Source organism: Anguilla rostrata, chromosome 1 (assembly GCF_018555375.3).
Source record: "Anguilla rostrata isolate EN2019 chromosome 1, ASM1855537v3, whole genome shotgun sequence".
Taxonomy (NCBI): domain Eukaryota; kingdom Metazoa; phylum Chordata; class Actinopteri; order Anguilliformes; family Anguillidae; genus Anguilla; species Anguilla rostrata.
Genome location: NC_057933.1, coordinates 34,128,200 through 34,147,039, shown reverse-complemented (window position 1 = coordinate 34,147,039; position 18,840 = coordinate 34,128,200). Strand labels below are relative to the sequence as shown.

At 39.3% G+C, this 18,840-nt stretch overlaps 1 protein-coding gene across 2 annotated transcripts in view; it reads right to left on the bottom strand.

The window, feature by feature from the left end:
- Positions 1-6,444: 6,444 nt before the first annotated feature.
- The window catches only part of orc3 (origin recognition complex, subunit 3), a 75,699-nt gene continuing 63,303 nt past the window's right edge, over positions 6,445-18,840 (bottom strand). For both annotated transcript variants that reach the window (XM_064335743.1, XM_064335733.1), the window contains exons 17-20: positions 18,141-18,282; positions 12,776-12,892; positions 11,969-12,048; positions 6,445-6,686 (exon numbers count right to left, since the gene is read on the bottom strand). In XM_064335743.1, the coding sequence (XP_064191813.1) occupies positions 6,581-6,686; positions 11,969-12,048; positions 12,776-12,892; positions 18,141-18,282 (445 nt within the window). In that variant the 3' untranslated portion in view covers positions 6,445-6,580. The remainder of the gene's footprint in view (positions 6,687-11,968; positions 12,049-12,775; positions 12,893-18,140; positions 18,283-18,840) is intronic.

Sequence of the window (18,840 nt, the reverse complement as noted above, 5' to 3'; positions counted from 1 at the left end):
ATTTGTGGGCAGAATTGAAAAAGCATGTGCGAGCAAGGAGGCCCACAAACCTGGCTTAGTTACACCAGTTCTGTCAGGGGGAATGGGCCAAAATTCCAGAAACTTATTGTGAGAAACTTGTGGAAGGCTACCTGAAACGTTTGACCCAAGTTAAACAATTTAAAGGCAATGCTACCAAATACTAACTGAGTGTATGTAAACTTCTGACTCCCTGGGAATGTGATGAAAGAAATAAAAGCTGAAGTAAATGATTCTCTCTACTGTTATTCTGATATTTCCCATTCTTAAAATAAAGTTGTGATCCTAACTGACCTAAGACAGGGAATGTTTACTAGGATTAAATGTCAATGGAATTGTGAAAAACTGAGTTTAAATGGATTTGGCTAAGGTGTATGTAAACTTTAGACTTAAACTGTTGACAAATGATTAATACAGTATATAAATTCATCAGAGAATGTAAATGAAAACATCTTTTGATATTACAGAAGTGAAATAAACATCCATTATTAATTACATAAAAAACTATCCTTTCCAGTTAAAAAAATATTGTTCTATGCACCTTAATTGACTGATTACCATTACCATTTCAGAATGAGAAGGTTCTATCTGCAATTGTGGCTGTTCAGAACACCTTAAATGTAACAGAAGTTTTACACTGCATTTTAAGTATGCCTAAAATGAGAGACAAAATATATAATAACAGATGAATACACTATAAATCATTTCTGGGACGTGGGGTGTGAAAACTAATGCATTATCTCAGAACCATGTCTAATGCAGATAGAACCTTCGAATTCTCAATTCATGATAGTAGCCCATTATGATTATTTATATGTGACAGGATGAGCTACACAATGTTTGAGTTACTTCTCTTATGTAGAAACAATACTTGAGCAGCTGGGATACATCGCTAGGACATAAGACTCATTTAAATAGGCTGAACATTGCCTTATTCCACAAAATGTTCATTCCCTCAAGCATGTCGCAGTTCCGTGAACATAATTCTACAATGTTCATCTGACTGACCACAAAAAATGAATAAATCACATTTGCCATCTTTTGTAAGTATCAAAGACAGAATAAAGCAGTATCCACATACTGTATATAACAGGAGACGTGGCAAATTGTTAACCTACTGCTTGAGATAAAACAATGCACCATTAACAACCTTCTCCAAGGTTGAAATTTCTTAGTTTAGGCTATGCTTTGTTTTTCCCACGGCGTGCAGGAACTGCCATGGGCCGTGGGCTATGCATAGAAAATTGTGGTCACTCACTCACTCACGGACGACCTTTGAGGGACATTTTGTTATGACGCATGTGCAGGTGGTGCTTCGTTTAGTAGGACGCATGCGCAGGTGGTGCCAGCTAAATTGTGTCTGCGGAAGTGAGTCGCGCCGTGGGTCTGGACGGTTCCATGCTTGTTAAATATTGTGACGTTTGTCCTCTGTCCGCATCAGTGGAGAAATAATATCAAAATCAAGATACTATAGTTTTATTGTAAACAAAAATTTATGTTGGTCATATGGGGAGTTTCATTGATTTTCATCGATCATTGATTGCCATTGGGAATTACCTGTAAAAGGCAGACTTACCATGAGCCACGAGATTGTGAAACGTTGTTATATGCTTCCTTAGAAGCCATAAATCGATTTCAAATTAATTTTTAACAATCCTAAAGTGAGTTCCACCAATCAATGATGTTGTTATTACTACAGAGTTGTGAAATGCTCCAAAGTTACACGGGTGACAGCTAGAATTGAGTTCAGTGCTAGAAACACACGTAGTCACCATCAACAACCTGCCTACTCAACCATGGGTTCTCTTCCAGATAAGATGCGTTTCTTTAGGGATGAGGAGAAGAATGCGCATAGGGGTGAAAACCACTATAGATCAGCTAGATATTGAAGCGTGATTCACATCTTTAGGAACAGTTGCCTGTTGGAGAAGTTGAGAGACGGTGACCTTGGTGATGGTTGGCTATTGGTTAAAGAATTAAACAACCTGAAATATGTTTCAGAAGTTTTTACTAATGAGAAGTGTTAAAATTTTAAGGTGACAGCACCTGTCCATTGCATCCATGAACATCCAGAACCCGACTTCACCAGAAATGGAGCAGTACATCAATGTTGCTTTCCTGCCATACACAAGACTTAAATACCAGCAGTGCATTTAAATGAACTTGCTGCGGCTGTGCTCATTTACATTACCAATCTTAGTAATACCCTGCTAAATTGAAAACATGCGGCAACTCATGAACAATAAAATGTTTGATTCATCAATTATAGGCCTTATTGATTTTAACTACATTAACCTCTTCTGTAGTGCCCCCTTTTTAACACAAGCTCTATTCTTGAACCCTTTTGAATACTGGCATTATATATATATATATATATATATATATATATATATATATAATGTTCCTGCCATTTGGAGTGTGCTTTTGCATATGAACTCTAGCTCTTATCTTACTTCAATTCCACAGAGAATGCACAGCTTTTGTGTGAACAGGGACCACACACAAATGAGTTACAGGGCCGGCCTGTGGCATAAACGCTCTATGCGGTTGTTTAGGGCCACAACCGCTAGGGGGGCCCACAATATCCAATGTTTATCTAAGGTAAATAATGTCATTTTCGTAATTACGTTATTCATCCCCTATCGCGGAACTAGCGGTATAAATTTGAAATGGAATGGCAACAGAACATTTCATACCAATGTAATGTAAGAAGGATTTTAGCAAGTGACAAATATTTAGCAAGTAGCAAATATTTAAAGTCATAAAAGGAGGAGGGTATTACATTGTGTTGGAGTAATTTAAATTGGCAAGTCTAAATGCCCAATGGTATTGACACCGGCTAGTGTTCTAGTGTTAAAAGTAGTGTCATAATGCCATGCAATTATTATTGTAGTTACATGCCTGTTTGGATTTGCTCAATGTAAAAATTTCACCAGCATTTCAGTCCTGTTTCAATCCATTATTACCCAGGTTTGCGCACGCATTCAGAGTGCCGGGAAGAGCCTATTCACTATAACACCTTAATGCTTGTTATTTGATGTATTACTGTTTCTCAAACACAAAAAACATGTAAATACATGTTACCGTTCGTAAATCAGCATTTATTGATTGCTAATGTCTTGTAACAATAATCTGAATTCAACTTACATTCATTCAGCATTCTTCCGTGTTCTTTGTAGACGGGTTCCCGGAGGTGCTGTTGGGCTGTGCCATTGTAGTAGGGGGATTTAGCAATCAGTCTAATACAGTGTATTTCAATTCTGAACAGAACCCTGTTTTATATTGGAAAAAGCAACATACTGTTTAATTTGTAATTGATTTCTTCTCATTATGTTCAAATGTGAATTTTGTAATGTGTATTGGTTAACTGGGGCAATGGTAGGAGCTCCTGCTATAAAAGGGCAGCATTAGGCTCCTCACTTCAGTTTCGTTTTAGTTTTTATGTTGGACGTGCCAAGAGCAGTAGGGTGATATTGTGTGCAGAGTGAGGACATAGCCTGTCAACATATGCCCATTCATTTTATTTTTTCTGTACAGTTTTTTTGTGTTCTTCTACATTTCACTATATATTTTCATTCACTAGCTTCCCACCTGCTAAAAAAAAATAATGCACTGGTTTTGGAAAACGCTGTCTCCTCTGCTACTTACCATCATCCAGCCACTGGTCAATACCTAAAAATAATCAACTCTGTTGATAGGATAATTTTACACCCCATTAATGGGCACAAATTGATTCCAAATATGTCCAACTCAAGCAAGGCTCATTTTGCTTACCCCTTAGTGCCTTCTTTGCTATGCCAGAGATGACAGATTGAAGAATCAAGCTGCAGGGCTAGCTGTATATTTTCTGTTGAACCATGGGGACTGGCCTGTTTGGCCATGTCAGACCCATTTAATGAAAATGATACAATGAACGACAGAACAGAAGCAAAACACTTCTCATTTCTATCACAATCTGGCCTTAAGGAGTTGACACACTAGGTAGCTCAGCATCAGGTGTCAAGCTGGCCTTAACCTCGTCTTCTTTGTTTCTCTTTCCATGGGGCTCCTGCCCCTTACCTCGCCCTGAGTTCAAACACCGCTCCAGCCTGTTTCCTCAGCCTGAATACACAGGATCTCTCCAACCCTGTCCCTCGATCCATGGTCATGGACTGCTGGAGCCCTGTTCCTCCCCTGCCCATCCCTTGAAGCAGCCTGGAGCTTCAGATCAGTCACTCCTCTAAACTGCACTATACTGAACTATACCATTTGGTTTTCTATCATAGCGATCAGCTTTCACCTCAGCTGTAACCTACTAAACCCATTCTATTTGCTGACAAATTTTTGCCACATTCCACTCTACTGCTATTTTACACCAGGCTGGCCAGTGGAGGATGGGCTGCCCCTCTATGTCCGGGTTCCTCTTGAGACTTCTTCCCATTGAGATGTTTTTTCTCACCACCGTTCAAGAGTTTTCTCCCCACTGGGAGATTTTACCTCCAAATAGCACTTGCTATTTGGAGGTTCAGGTCTGGTGTTTGCTCTGTTTATTCTTTTTGCTCAGTTTTTTGCCTTGCTACTCATTAGCCGCGTTTCCACCGCAGGAACTATACCCCGGAACTAGGAACCTTTTGAGGAACTCAGTGCGTTTCCACCGCAGGAACTAGGGTCTAAATTTAGTTCTGGGGGCTTTGTTTTACCCCCCAAAACGTTCCTGCTCGGGGGGTAGTACTTTCCGAAAGTACAGGAACCTTTTGGGTGGAGCTTGCAGCGCTGAACATTTCTGATTGGTCGAGTACTCGCAGCATTTGTGTTGTATTTATTTTCCGCCATTACCCGCCATGTTTGAAAATATGCAGCGGCAAACCAATTTATTTTCATAATAACTTCAAATCAAACTTGTACGTTATGCGGCGCAGTAGCCTAGTTTTGGTTATAGCCTGTCAACGTCTTGGGATTATAACGTGTGCTCTTCTGTTCTTTTCTTGCTTTAGTATTCGTTTTATAAAATGCTAAGCATTCGTGCTGGGACAGCATATTACGTAGGCTACCAAAACATTCAAACGGATTAATTCGGTTGCTGAATATTTTCTTCCGGATTTTCTTTGTTAGCCCGTTGCAATTAACTCAAAACGTTTGATACAGTTATGTGAGGTATGCGGTAGTTCTGCATAATTAACATTGGTGATACAGTACAAGCAAACTGGAAATCACCATCCGCACTTTTTATCCGGGTAAAATAACAGGTTAATTCTAGTAATCTTCCCTTTAGCTTTTTCAGACTGCCGTAATTTTACTGCCATTTTTCAATTCCACGAAAAGACCAGGAAGACTATGGACTAATTTATGGTGCATGGTTCGCATCTGGAGGGCACACTTCGCTGCTCGGCTAGCAGTAACTTCGAAGGAAAGCAAACGGTGGCTGTACCACTACTAATTTACATTTTCACGCAAGTCCGAGTTTTCGTTCTATTCTTGTCATTTTGCCATTAGCCTATATGGAATTGACGACGAGAAAGTAATCAAACAGCAAATTGTTTACAACGTGTGCATGTTTTCTGCTGTTGTTGCCAGTTATACATATAAATGTGAATGCATTCTGTCGCTTCGGATGTCAAGACATGAAAGCGAATGTTCGCATAAAAACATAATGAATGTGTTTGAGAGGATATATGAAAATCAATAAATACAAAAGTAACCATATATAGTCATTGTTGGTAACCCGTTGTATAAGTGGAATAAACCCCTCCGGGCTGTCCCGGTTATTAGAAAATAATGTAGGCTACTTCGGTGGTAGTATGGGGTTACGGAAGAAATCATATGACAGACGGACCGACGACAACGTTGCTTTTTCATACGTCAGTGGGCTAATTTGCCTAATCTTCGCGGTACTTTAGACCCCGGTGGAAACGCAGACAACCATTGGTTGAAGGAACCTTTTAGTTCCTGGTAAAGTAGTTCCTGGGACTGAAAGTTCCGGGTAATTTTGGTGGAAACGCGGCTATTGTGACAGTTCTCTGTAAAACGTGCTATACAAATAAAATTCAATTGAATTGAAATTGTATCAAATTTGCTTTTGTATTTTCCATTAAGACTTTTATGATAAAAAGTCACTACAGTGACACAAGGTTATTAATGCATGCATAAGAAATAGGCACTTATGGTACATGCAAATCCAAGCTAGAGTGTTCCATTATTCCACCCAAAAAAGCTGGGAGGCTTCACATCCAATTTTGATGAGGTACAATAAGGTATAACTTATCCAGGGAACTCCCTTATCTTGTTCATTTTTTCATATCCAAACCCAAATAAAAAAAAAAAACTGGGTAGGCCTCATCTGACAAATGTTCCAACGTGCTCCTTCCTGCTATACTCAAAGTGTAAAAAAAAAAAAAAAAACCTATGAAGGCATTGCATTGGCAAATTTAGAGAAACACCACAAGGGAGCAGTACTCGGATCCTTTTACTACATGTTGCATAAAGTCTTCAATTTCACAATATACAGTGTGGACAATTTTATTATAAAAATAGATTGTGTGTAGAGTTCCACACAAAAACCCTATGCAGAAAGAGTGTGTGACAGTCAGCAGCCTCCCCAGGTCAGCCGTGCCACATGATCCGTCTTCTGCTTGGTAGATTTTATGAACCCCAGGAACTCCAGCTCAGATACGGCACGAATAAAACAAGCACTGAGAAGTAGGTTAAAGTATAACATCTGGCACAGGGTGGCTTTTTCAGTTGCACAAGCATCTTCACAGTACATGATACATGCAACAAATACATTAGGGAACAATGGTGCCCGATGGAGCAAAGGGGATTTTACATATATACAGTTGAAGTCGAAAGGTTACATACACCTTAGCCAAATCCATTTAAACTCAGTTTTTCACAATTCCTGACATTTAATCCTAGTAAACATTTCCTGTCTTAGGTCAGTTAGGATCACAACTTTATTTTAAGAACGTGAAATATCAGAATAACAGTAGAGAGAATCATTTATTAGGGGTCCAAGCAGCAAAGCTGGTGGAACCCTATTGTATCTGTTAGGATTATTATTCTTATTATTATTTTTCTCCGCTAAAAGTGTCTGAGGCTCAGAAACCAAAAGTCCTGGAGCAACCAAATTTGGCAGGTGGGTTCCTATGTCCCCCCACTACTCAGGCACTAAAAATCACGTATGTCAGCCAGATGGTGGCGCTATAACAAAGGGTAACGCGTAAAAGGCCATAACTTCCACACCATAAGTTAGACCAACACAAAACTTCATCGACCTATGCATCTGAACGTGCTCTACAACTTTGCCATTGGCCCCATCTATGTCCGCCATATTGTTTGCCCGCCATTTAGACTTTCTAGTTGGGGCGTGGAAGCTTTCTCCGCTAAAATGTCTGAGGCTCAGCAACCATAAGTTGTAGACCAACCAAATTTGGTAGGTGGGTCCTATGGCCCCCCACTACTCAGGCACTAAAAATCACCAATTTTGGCCAGATGGTGGCGCTATAACAAGAGGGTCATACTTTAAAAGGCCATAACTCCCACACAATAAGTCAGATCAACACAAAACTACATCGACTTATGCATCTGAATGTGCTCTACAACTTTCCTATTGGGAGCACCTATGTCCGCCATATGGTTTGCCCGCCATTTGGACCTTTTCATTAGGTGGGGTGCGGAAAAGCTGGAGCTCCAAATCTAAGTGCTACGACATCTAGTAAACTTCTTTACGGCAAGCGACATCCATGGCGACGCGAGTAATCCGACACCGTAGGGTCTAGTTTTTAAATCAGTGAGGGGAGGGTCTGAACCTCGGGGAAGCAGTGGAAGACAGTGCCACCCAGAGTGCATGCTAAGCTACCAAGTTTGTTAGTAAAAGCTTTTTGAGAGGATGAATGATTACTTTTCTTGAGCCTGCATCCATTTGAAGACAGTGTCAGGTGAGTTCGTTTAGTCTTTGAATCTGTCATTATGCTGAGAAATAGCTAAACCATTTTATTGAGAGGTACTGAGTTTCTGTGCAAACGCGCGAAAACACGCTGGTATAATGAAACAATGACGGTAGCCTAATACATACATAGTCCGCTTCGTTCCGTTGCTACCATAACATAACGACCTACAGCTGCAGTTTCTCGCTGCAATTACTAACATTGCATATAAACAAAAGACGCAATTTATGCTGTAGTCTACCAATGTCTAAATAAATAATACGGTCCATTTGAAGACAATATCGGAGTGAGTTCGTTTAGTCTTTAAATCCGTCATTATGCTGAGAGACATCGTATTCTTAATTTAATCTCTACATTGACTGTAAGCTTAGGGTTGTAACTAGGTAGTTGTTTCGTAGGTGACTTAACTGGTCTTAACTATTGCTTGTATTTTTGCATAGACTGCGTTGTTGCTGTTCTTGTTTGTGTTAGTGTTTATCAGTTTAACCTACAGGGTCCAAGTTGAATTATGCGGTTGTTCTCTGCACTTAGAACGGTAGGCTACTGCCCTCTAGGGTTTTCGACACACTTGTTCCTGGTTATGGTTATACATTTTGTTGTACGTCGCTCTGGATAAGAGCGTCTGCCAAATGCCTGTAATGTATTGTAATGCAATATTCCGTAGCAACAAGATAAACCCGACATTAGCCCTAAAATATGCCAATACAGCAGTGAAAACGCTGCTCACTGAATAACGAAATAAACGAGACAATTCTTTTTTTAAATTATACCACATCATTCTACAGTCAATATCTGGGACTAAACATTGAATAAAAATACAATCTTACCATTGGTTTTACGCGTAGCGATGTCCCTTTTGCGACTGAGTGGTCATATATTGTCTTGGACAATCCGTTTGTGAAAAATACGCACATCTGTCACGCCTGGGTCGGCTATCTTCATAAATAGCTGTGCGTAATACCACACTTGTTGCTTACGGCGTTGTCGCCCTTTTTAGTGCAATTTGGCTTGATTGACAACTCATTTATTCCGTAGGTGAGAGTATAAGCTTTCTAACGATGTATAACATGTCTGATTTTGCTTTTGGAATAACGTTTTATAGGTCAGCGTAACCGAAAATTCTCTCATCTGCCAATGTCTAAATAAATAAAACGGTAGGCTGCTCTGCGGCCAGCACGCAGGTCGCGAGTTCGTATTTCGTTGTTCGTTTCGTTTTTTCTGTCGTCTTTATTATTTGAAATGCGTATTTATGTGTTATTATTCTATCTGTCTCTGAGGCGCTCTGGAATGTGCATTCTCTGCTAAGCTGAGCAATGGATTGGAATGTGTCTGACGCAGTGCTGCACCGTATACCGAAACTTCAGCACTTTCTCGGTACTTAAAAAAAAAAAAAAAAAAAAAAGAAACGGTTCGGTAATAGAATATTCCGACGTCCGGCAGTTTTTAGTCAAATGTAAAAGCCAGGGAAAATTGTCTCCCGCATTACTGACTGAGCGGATGAAAAGTGTCATTCGTCAGAATCTTCGCTAGAAGGCAGTAGCAACTAAGGTTGCCAAGTGAGGTGACTTGCGCTTGTGCACTCAGCTCCTTGATACAGCGCATGCTTTGACTCAGCTCACTTCAGTAGCAATAGGTGTTTGGAAATATTTTATTATAGATAGATGCTGTATTGTTATTAAAATACGCTGTTTTTAAATCTATTTAAAGGTGAAAGACCTGTTTTAAAGATTATTTAGTTTACAACTGTTTAATTTTTGAAATATATTTAACATATTTTTCTATTGTTCAGTGTTGTAACACTATAGGCCTATGCATATTAATATGTTGAAGAGGCTTCAACTTAAAGGTTGTTAATAAACCATGAATTCGACAATGAAGTCAACCCTTGTGGACATTACGTTTCTGATCTATTAAGGTCGTTTCAGTATCGTTAGGTACCGAGTATCGAATCAGCATGGTTTAAGTTTCAAGTATTATTTTAGTATTGAGTATCGTGATATTACACCTGGTATTAGTATCAAAGTCAAAATTTTGGTATCGTGACAACACTAGTGTCATAGTAAAGGCCTTTACGGGAAGCGGCCAGGACACATCCATGGTGACACAACTAAGTCATCAGACAGCATGTCTTAGCACAAATTTGGCCATAAGTCATCAATATTTTATTACGTCAGACACATATTCCAATCCATTGTTCATCATGATATTCAGTAGATTTGTTGGGTGAAGGTATATGATCATGAAGACAAAGCCATATTAAAATCGCTCCATATGGGGCTCGATAGTGCCAATGCTTGGACCCCTCCCAACGCCGCTTGCAGCTTTAATTTCAGCTTTTATTTCTTTCATCACATTCCCAGTGAGTCAGAAGTTTACATACACTCAGTTAGTATTTGGTAGCATTGCCTTTAAATTGTTTAACTTGGGTCAAACGTTTCAGGTAGCCTTCCACAAGCTTCTCACAATAAGTTTCTGGAATTTTGGCCCATTCCCCCTGACAGAACTGGTGTAACTAAGCCAGGTTTGTGGGCCTCCTTGCTCGCACATGCTTTTTCAGTTCTGCCCACAAATTTTTGATTGGATTGAGGTCAGGACTTTGTGATGGCCACTCCAATACTTTGACTTTTTTTGTCCTTAAGCCATTTTGCCACAACTTTGGAAGTATGCTTTGGGTCATTATCCATTTGGAAGGCCCATTTGCAACCAAGCTTTAACTTCCTGGCTGATGTCTTGAGATGTTGCTTGAATATATCCACTAAATTTTCCTTCCTCATGATGCCATCTATTTTATGAAGTGCACCAGTCCCTCCTGCAGCAAAGCACCCCCACAGCATGATGCTGCCACCCCCGTGCTTCACGGTTGGGAGGGTGTTCTTCGGCTTGCAAGCCTCACCCTTTTTCCTCCAAACATAATGATGGTCATTATGGCCAAACAGTTCAATTTTTGTTTCATCAGACCAGAGGACATTTCTCCAAAAAGTAAGATCTTTGTCCCCATGTGCAGTTGCAAACTGTAGTCTGGCTTTTTTGTTTTTGAGTAGTGGCTTCTTCCTTGCTGAGCAGCCTTTCAGGTTATGTTGATATAGGATACTGTGGACATAGATACTTTCGTACCTGTTCCCTCCAGCATCTTCACAAGGTATTTGCTGTTGTTCTGGGATTGATTTGCACTTTTCGCACCAAAGCACGTTCATCTCTAGGAGACTGAACGCGTCTCCTTCCTGAGCAGTATGATGGCTGCGTGGTCCCATGGTGTTTATACTTGCGTACTATTTTTGTACAGACGAACGTGGCACCTTCAGGCATTTGGAAATTGCTCCCAAGGATGAACCATACTTGTGGAGGTCCACAATTTTCTTTTTGAGGTCTTGGCTGATTTCTTTTTGATTTTCCCATGATGTCAAGCAAACAGGCACTGAGTTTGAAGGTAGGCCTTAAAATACATCCACAGGTACACCTCCAATTGACTCAAATGTCAATTAGCCTATCAGAAGTTTTTGAAGCTATGACATCATTTTCTGGAATTTTCCAAGCTGTTTGAAAGGCACAGTCAACTTAGTGTATGTAAACTTCTGACCCACTGGAATTGTGATATAGTGAATTAAAAGTGAAATAATCTGTCTGTAAACAATTGTTGTAAAAATGAGTTGTGTCATGCACAAAGTAGATGTTCTAACTGACTTGCCAACACTATAGTTCGCTGACATGAAATCTATGGAGTGGTTAAAAATGAGTTTTAATGACTTCAACCTAAGTGTATGTAAACTTCTGACTTCAACTGTATAACTCCCAGTTAGGGACAATTCTCAGCACCTGATAACATCTAGCTAGTGTTGAAAGTTTAGCAAGAATGAAGCAAAATATTTGGCTCCCAGAAATTCAGATTGCTACTCACCAATCAGTGTAATTCAGTGTAATTCAAAGACCATGTTATTCCTAAAATCAATTAAATGCTAAAACAGAAAGCATCAAGTCAATGTTAACTCCGCCTATTTTACCAGCGCCGTTTGGCTCAAAGAAAAGGATACCGTCTAATTTCATCAAATTTTCCCTTTTCACTGGGGTCAGAGTCCTCCCCATCAGCAGCTGTGACCACCATGCAGTAAGCCTTGAAACACAGATGTAGAATACATAAGATGTAGTCAAATACCAATTCCGATTCAGTTTTTGGATTCTGAAGGTAGGTGATGGAATTATTCACACCCCCCCCCCACCCCCACCCCCCCTTGTCAAAGCACTTCAAAGTTCTTTTAAGGTCCAATTTCCTCAAATTCAAAAGCCCATGAAAGCAGTACAGTAGGATAAATCAACAAAGGAAAATAAAATGGCTTCAATATCCATTAAAATTACTACTGCCCAAGGAGAAGTTATTTTACCCAAAAGCTAGACACCAACCTATAATTTGGATTTCTGACCCAAAACAGAACACATCAGGCCAAGTTCGCAAATAATTTGGCCAGGTTTCATAATGGTGCTTCCTCATTTACACTTCATAGGTCACAATATAGCATAGGTGTAGATGTGTACAGTTCTTACATTTTTATTTAATTAGGCAACATTGCATAGCCTATTAATTTTGATTATTTCTGAAGACACTTTTACTCAATGAATGAAATTAAATGAATAATGTTATAAGTGATGCTCAATATCACTCTTGAATTCAGGCCTGATTAAAACTGTACAGGATACTGATCCAGGAATAATTCAAGGGTATCACTTTTATTCCTCATTTTTTAATGAAAAATTTAAATGTTATCCCATCGCAACATCTTCCATCAATCTGGGAGGACTATCACACACACTTAGTTTGCTTGTAGCGGTGGTCAAGTCCCTACCTCCAGCCAGTCATACAGGTTGATGAGCCGCCCACACTCCAGGTGTAGCTTGTACACAATGCAGATATCTGGGGCAGCACTGGAGATGGCACCCGTCTCGCTCCTCAGGGCCTCATTCTGTCCACAAAAATCCTTGCTATTAGTGCAACATTTATGACAGCTACAGTTTCACAGGAGGCTGAGGGCAGTTACAGAATAATGCAAGTTTTTATACCACTAGTCAAACTGCACATTCTGTTGAGTCTCTAAGTACAAATAAGTTAAAACAAACTATGCAGGGTACAAACTTAAACATTACACATACCTGCTAATTTTAACACAGAATTGCTTGGAGGGAAAAAAAAAAAAAAAAAAAAAACTGTAAATGTGATGTGCACAAGTTTCAGCACCCTTTTGTTGGTCTCAAAACTAGACTGACAGCGAGTTCCTTCTAAGCAGCTGACTGAGGACTTGCAAATTAAGATAATTGAAGGCGGCCATCAGAAGGTATCTAAATGCTTCCTGCTTGAATTTTGCACAATCGAAAAAATCATTAAGACACAGAAGTTAAGGGTCAAGCCAAGATTAGAAAGAATGAGAAAAATCTAACTGCTCACATGTGAATGCTACAACACTGTCCGTTTCATTAATTTGTTTTCACAAATAGCCCATTTTCTAAATTTCATTTTGATATATATTTTTATTGGTGGAACCATGCTATATTTAGCTTGCAGCTTATTACACCTGAACCTCCTAATGTTCTCCTTGTCCCTTATAGCGTATTCATGCAATAAAGTCAATGATGTATATTTATCAACAGCCTACACACATTACAATAAATGGTCTGCAATTTTTACCTTATTTGTGACGCCTATAAGGCCCATTTGTGTATTCTCGCACAGTGTTGCAGGCTTTGTTGGCAGCACTGCCAAATGTAATGCACAGGGCCGCAGATAGGGTGTGTAATCATTTTTAATTAGTTACAAAATATATCGGGGGGGGAACTCAGTGACAGCCCTGGATAAGCATGCAATGGTCATTAACCTAATTAGTCACATTCATGAAAAGAATAGACAAAAAGATAAATAACTTCAGGAAAACGTGACGTTGCAAAAGTCCCAAAAAACCTAAACAATAAACAATGAGGGATTAGTGAGCGGGAGAGAGACAAATGGGAAAAAATTTTTTTTTTGAAAAACCAAACACCTTGCCAGTCATTGGATCTATTTTTCTTTGGGCTACACATCAGACAATGGCGCATGAAATATAATGGGCGTAGAAGCATTGAGATATATAACAACTGAAGACAGCTTCCGCTTACCGGTTCAATGGAGGCAGCCTTGCTTAACTATAGAGCTTCAGGCAACTGGGAACCTCAACAAGAAGGATCACGAACAGAGCAATGATGTGGACCACTGAGCACCGCGGCGACGCACTCTCAGATTTGAGAACCAGAGCTTCCGAGATATCTGACAATTGCATCTAGTGACCTATCTACAAGATTATATGGTAGACAAGTGACCCCTTGTTGCATTTCTAATGAGCTTTTAAATGGATTGCAAGGTAAAATAAGGCAGTTGATGTTTAATTGACTGCTTCGTATTTAATTTTATTAATCGTAAGACCAAATATTGACTTCGACTTGAGTTTGTTTGTTGATTCCACCAATTTACTGTAGACTGACCTCTTAACAAACTTGGTGATTTAATTGATAATTGTAGGTTACGTGAGGGGTTCTAGCTCGCAGTACCACAGAATACTGAACATTTCAACTAAATCCAGTCATTTTAGTCCCAAACACGTACTAACTACAAGAAACCTCGCTACAATGTCCAGTGTTTACTTAGAACTTCTCCAGAAGAATTATAATTGTTGTCCATTTTGCCATTGCATACATTGCAAAAGTATTGTGTACAAAATAATAGAACAAAACAAGCCCACCCATAAGCTTCTTGGACCAGTACTGGCCAAGCAGTCCTTCGATATTGTCAATGGTACCCATGATGACTCAACATGAAAAGTATAACTACTGCCCATTACACTGCCAGCGGCAAGCTATTACAGTGATGAATGAGAAGCATTTTAGATAATGAAATTACAATTCTAACGGTTTATTGGTTGTACAGCTTACATAAAAGGATCCACGTTGTTGCTCCAGCGCAAACAAACCATAACTCTTTCCGTGCGCATAAAGAAAATGTTGCGTATGAGTCTCAACTTTGTGTGACTTGGACAGATGAGCGTCTGTCATTTCAAAGTCGCTTTAGTTTATTTGGTGCTGAAAAAAGAAAAGAAATAGGCTGGTTGCAGCATTTGGTTTAACTGGAGGCATACAATGTGTAAGCCTACACAGGTGTAGTTACTGCTTCACTGTCAATACTGCTATTTGTTAATTGCAATATAAAAATAAAGTAAAAGTAGAACAATAAATAAAAGTGCATCACCAGAGCTCCAACACTGACGTTCCATGGTGGTTGAACGTGACACTTCCCAGTTGTCTTCAGGCAACAACAAAACAAATGTGCATAATTTTTTTATTCTTCAGTCATTAAAACGTATTTTTCTAAGCCTAAATTTCCCACGATAAAAATTCACCCAAACCGTCTGGGCATGGTAATGAGAACTGTCAGTTAGCTATGATTGACAGACCGTGCCCCGTTACCATAGCTACCCCCATGATATGCGCTCTCTTTGGGAGACTGAATTTTCACAAGCTAGCTAGCTTAGTAGGGCTAGTATATCAAGTATCGGTAGATAGCTAAGGTAAGGACGTTGACTTATATCTAATGATAATTTTTGACATCTAGCTAGCCAAGTTAAGATAAAAGCACAACTATAACGTCCTCATAAAAGCAAACTAGCAAGCTAACGTTATCGATAACATTGCCTTATGAAATCAAACCTCCTAGCTAGCTAACGTTAGCTAGCTAGCTAAATGAATATAACCAGAAATAATCTAAAGGCACTCTAATTTAAGTGAACCTAACGTTAGTCAAATATTTGCATTGCCTGAACAGCAGCTGACAACTTTCTCAACCGGTTGAAAATAGGACGATTAATTTAAAACGCATATTTCTCCAAGAATACAGAACGGACATATTTAATACTTTGCTCATTGTGTTTCTTCAATGCCTCTTGTGCAAATAGCACATAAAACCGAGAAAGTGTGAAAATCACCATGGTACTCCTTTAAATTAAGACAGACCTGCCAACCTTGGGAAAATACTGAGTACCACAATAGTCAGTGTAACGCTTAGTTCACATGCTTTCGCACCACTTCGCTTTGCACATGACAGTCTGCAAAAGACAGACACACACACACACACACATAAGCCTTACTTCATAATTCTAGTTTTGACAGTAGAAGTGATCAGGCAAAATTGTATAATTTGACCTGATTCTAAAATATCACTTGCACTGTACTGGGCTATATTATGATATACTTGCAAGTCAAAAGTACACCTGCTTAAAACCATTTTTTCCATGATTAATATTTCATTATATGATATGTGTGCTTATACAAACTGATAAGCATAAGTGAACTGCATTCAATTATTTAACAACAATGTAAATAATTTATTTTGTATATTGTAACATATGTTTTCATTTTCAAGTATTTACAGAAACGTATGTTGTAATGTAAAATAACTGTGTGCGCGATTCAAAGTTATAACAGGGAGACTCCGTGGCGTTTGAGTTACTGCAACTAAATTACTCAGTTATTCACACCGTAGCAGTCTCGTAACGAGGCTAAATCGTATGCGAGCTACTACTACGGCTAACTATATACACAAATGTATCTCATTATGATATACCCCTTGAAATGCATCATCACGTAAAGTTACCGGACATGTTTTAACATTTTATATGTTAACATTACGGTCACATTTTTGTGCTTGTTTATTACTCCCCCACTTCCCATTTTACCTCAGCAATGCAGCATTACGCCTCGGTGGATAATAAAGTACCGCTGCGTATCACTGGATGTTGAGTGGGTCAGGGAGGGGTTACAGAACCACAAGCACAAGGTCGCATCTGGTTGATGTAGTTTAAATACCGAATAAATGTACGGTATTGTTTTTTTTTTTTTTTTGCATAGTTTCAGCTGGCATTCCGTACCTGCATATTTTGACCAAGAATTGCGTGGTTGGTACACAAAATGCGTGCAGGTTGGCAGGTCTGTTAAGATAAGCACATTATATTCACATATAGTCAGTTCTCCTCACCTGCCTGTGGGCGAGTAATAAAATATGTTTCATATGCATCACAAAATTGTGCACATTTTATCAACAGTATTTAAAACAGTGGATACATGTACTCTTCGTTCTCCATACATACACTTGGTAGAATATTCATGGAAAAGATCACGCATATGCAGTTTACACAGGTTAAATAGCTGTAATAGTTTCTGTTCAAATAAAATGTTATGCTCAAACAAATGCATGCAGTTACATTGTCCAATTAACTATATTTATTTAATGATTAATCAACAAAGGAGCCATCAGTTTTTGAATAAAACAAATTCATGTTTTATATTAATCTTTGTTTTTATTATCTTAAGAAAAGTAAAGTTGCTCTGTAACAGCAATGTTCACACTTCAGCTGGACATTACTGCATGCACAAGAGGTGTCCAGACACTTTGGGTCATATAGTGTACTTAGAACTGGTTCCCTCTCCCTCCCATTTGAGCAGTTGAGCACAAGAAGTAGGTCAGAAGGCACAGCATGTAAAAACCAAGTGGTTTGTTTCTGAACCAATATTGGTGTGTGTGGCAAGTCACCATTACGAATAGGTTTTGTGCACAGAAGCTCACAAAAAGGGTACCGTTTGACCAACATACAACTTAGAATGGATAAATAAAGAATATGTGGTGTATGGGGTTCCAGAGGGTACCACCCTTGATTTAAAAAAATTAGCTTCTGGACGCGGAATACGGCTGGGAAAAAGATGTGCACAATGTTTCAATTTGGAGACGCATGGTGCCATTTAGAGAGGTTTTGGAGACAATTGGGCACATCCTTGTGAAAACACAAATTTTACTGCTTTATTCAATGTATTGCAAACTGTCTTCCAGGTGTTGTAGACAGCTTGTTGTAGGTTTTCAGAATATGTGCACTATGTGCTTACTGAATGAGACTCCCATATGACCAGACGATTAAGTCATTTTGATACATGGGTGCTCTTCATTTCAAACATTGAATCATCTCTGTCCAGTATATAGTTTTTGAGATAATGGGGTTTATTTAAGAGAATGGAAAACAGGTGGAAACTCCCATGGATTTCTAACCGTTAAAATTTACAGAAATGTCATGTTTAAGTTTGTTCCCTGCAAATGTTGTGCCAAGGTGTGACCAGGGGTGCAAAAACCTTGCCATACCGCTGTACCTGAAGGTAGTAGTAAGGGTGAGCGAGGGCTGTCTGGATGGAGGTTCGGGGTGTGGCGTTGAGGTGGTGCCGCAGGGTTCCAGAGGAGGTGCAGTAGCAAACCTCATACAGGGGCTGGGATTCGGGTCTGGTCAAATGCATCCTGAGGAAAAGAAAATACCAACAGTCTCAGACATCCAATTCACCATTTGGCCGTTCTCAGCCATAGGAAGCTTCAAAGCGCTCGGTCAGTATAGGCAGGAGATGAGACAAAGCTGGAACTGAGAGGGCAGCCACTTGGTGTGAATGTGTCTCTGTGTGTGTGCGTGTGTCTCCTCTCTTTCACTAGATAAAATATGCAGCTTTCTTTTGGGAGTCAGTTTTGGGCAACCTAGGAAGAAATTTGTAACTGTTAGTCAGAAGCGGCTATCGGAGTACTGCATCTAGGTTTGACATTCTACATTCTCATCTCTGGTCTTTTAGAATATCCTGCCGTCTTTTGGCTTTTGAATTTTGTGCCTGGATTGCTTTGGGAAAAACAAGCTGTGGTTTGGAATCTTCTTTCATTCACTTCTTGAATCTTGTAAGCTCATTGGGAGGGGGGGTGCATTGTTTTGTTTTTTAAATATCTTGGTACGTACTGGTGTTCATGATGACGTCTATCTTAACAGGTGCTCCAGGACCTGTAGAATTTTTCATATTTAAAAAAAAATAAAAATAC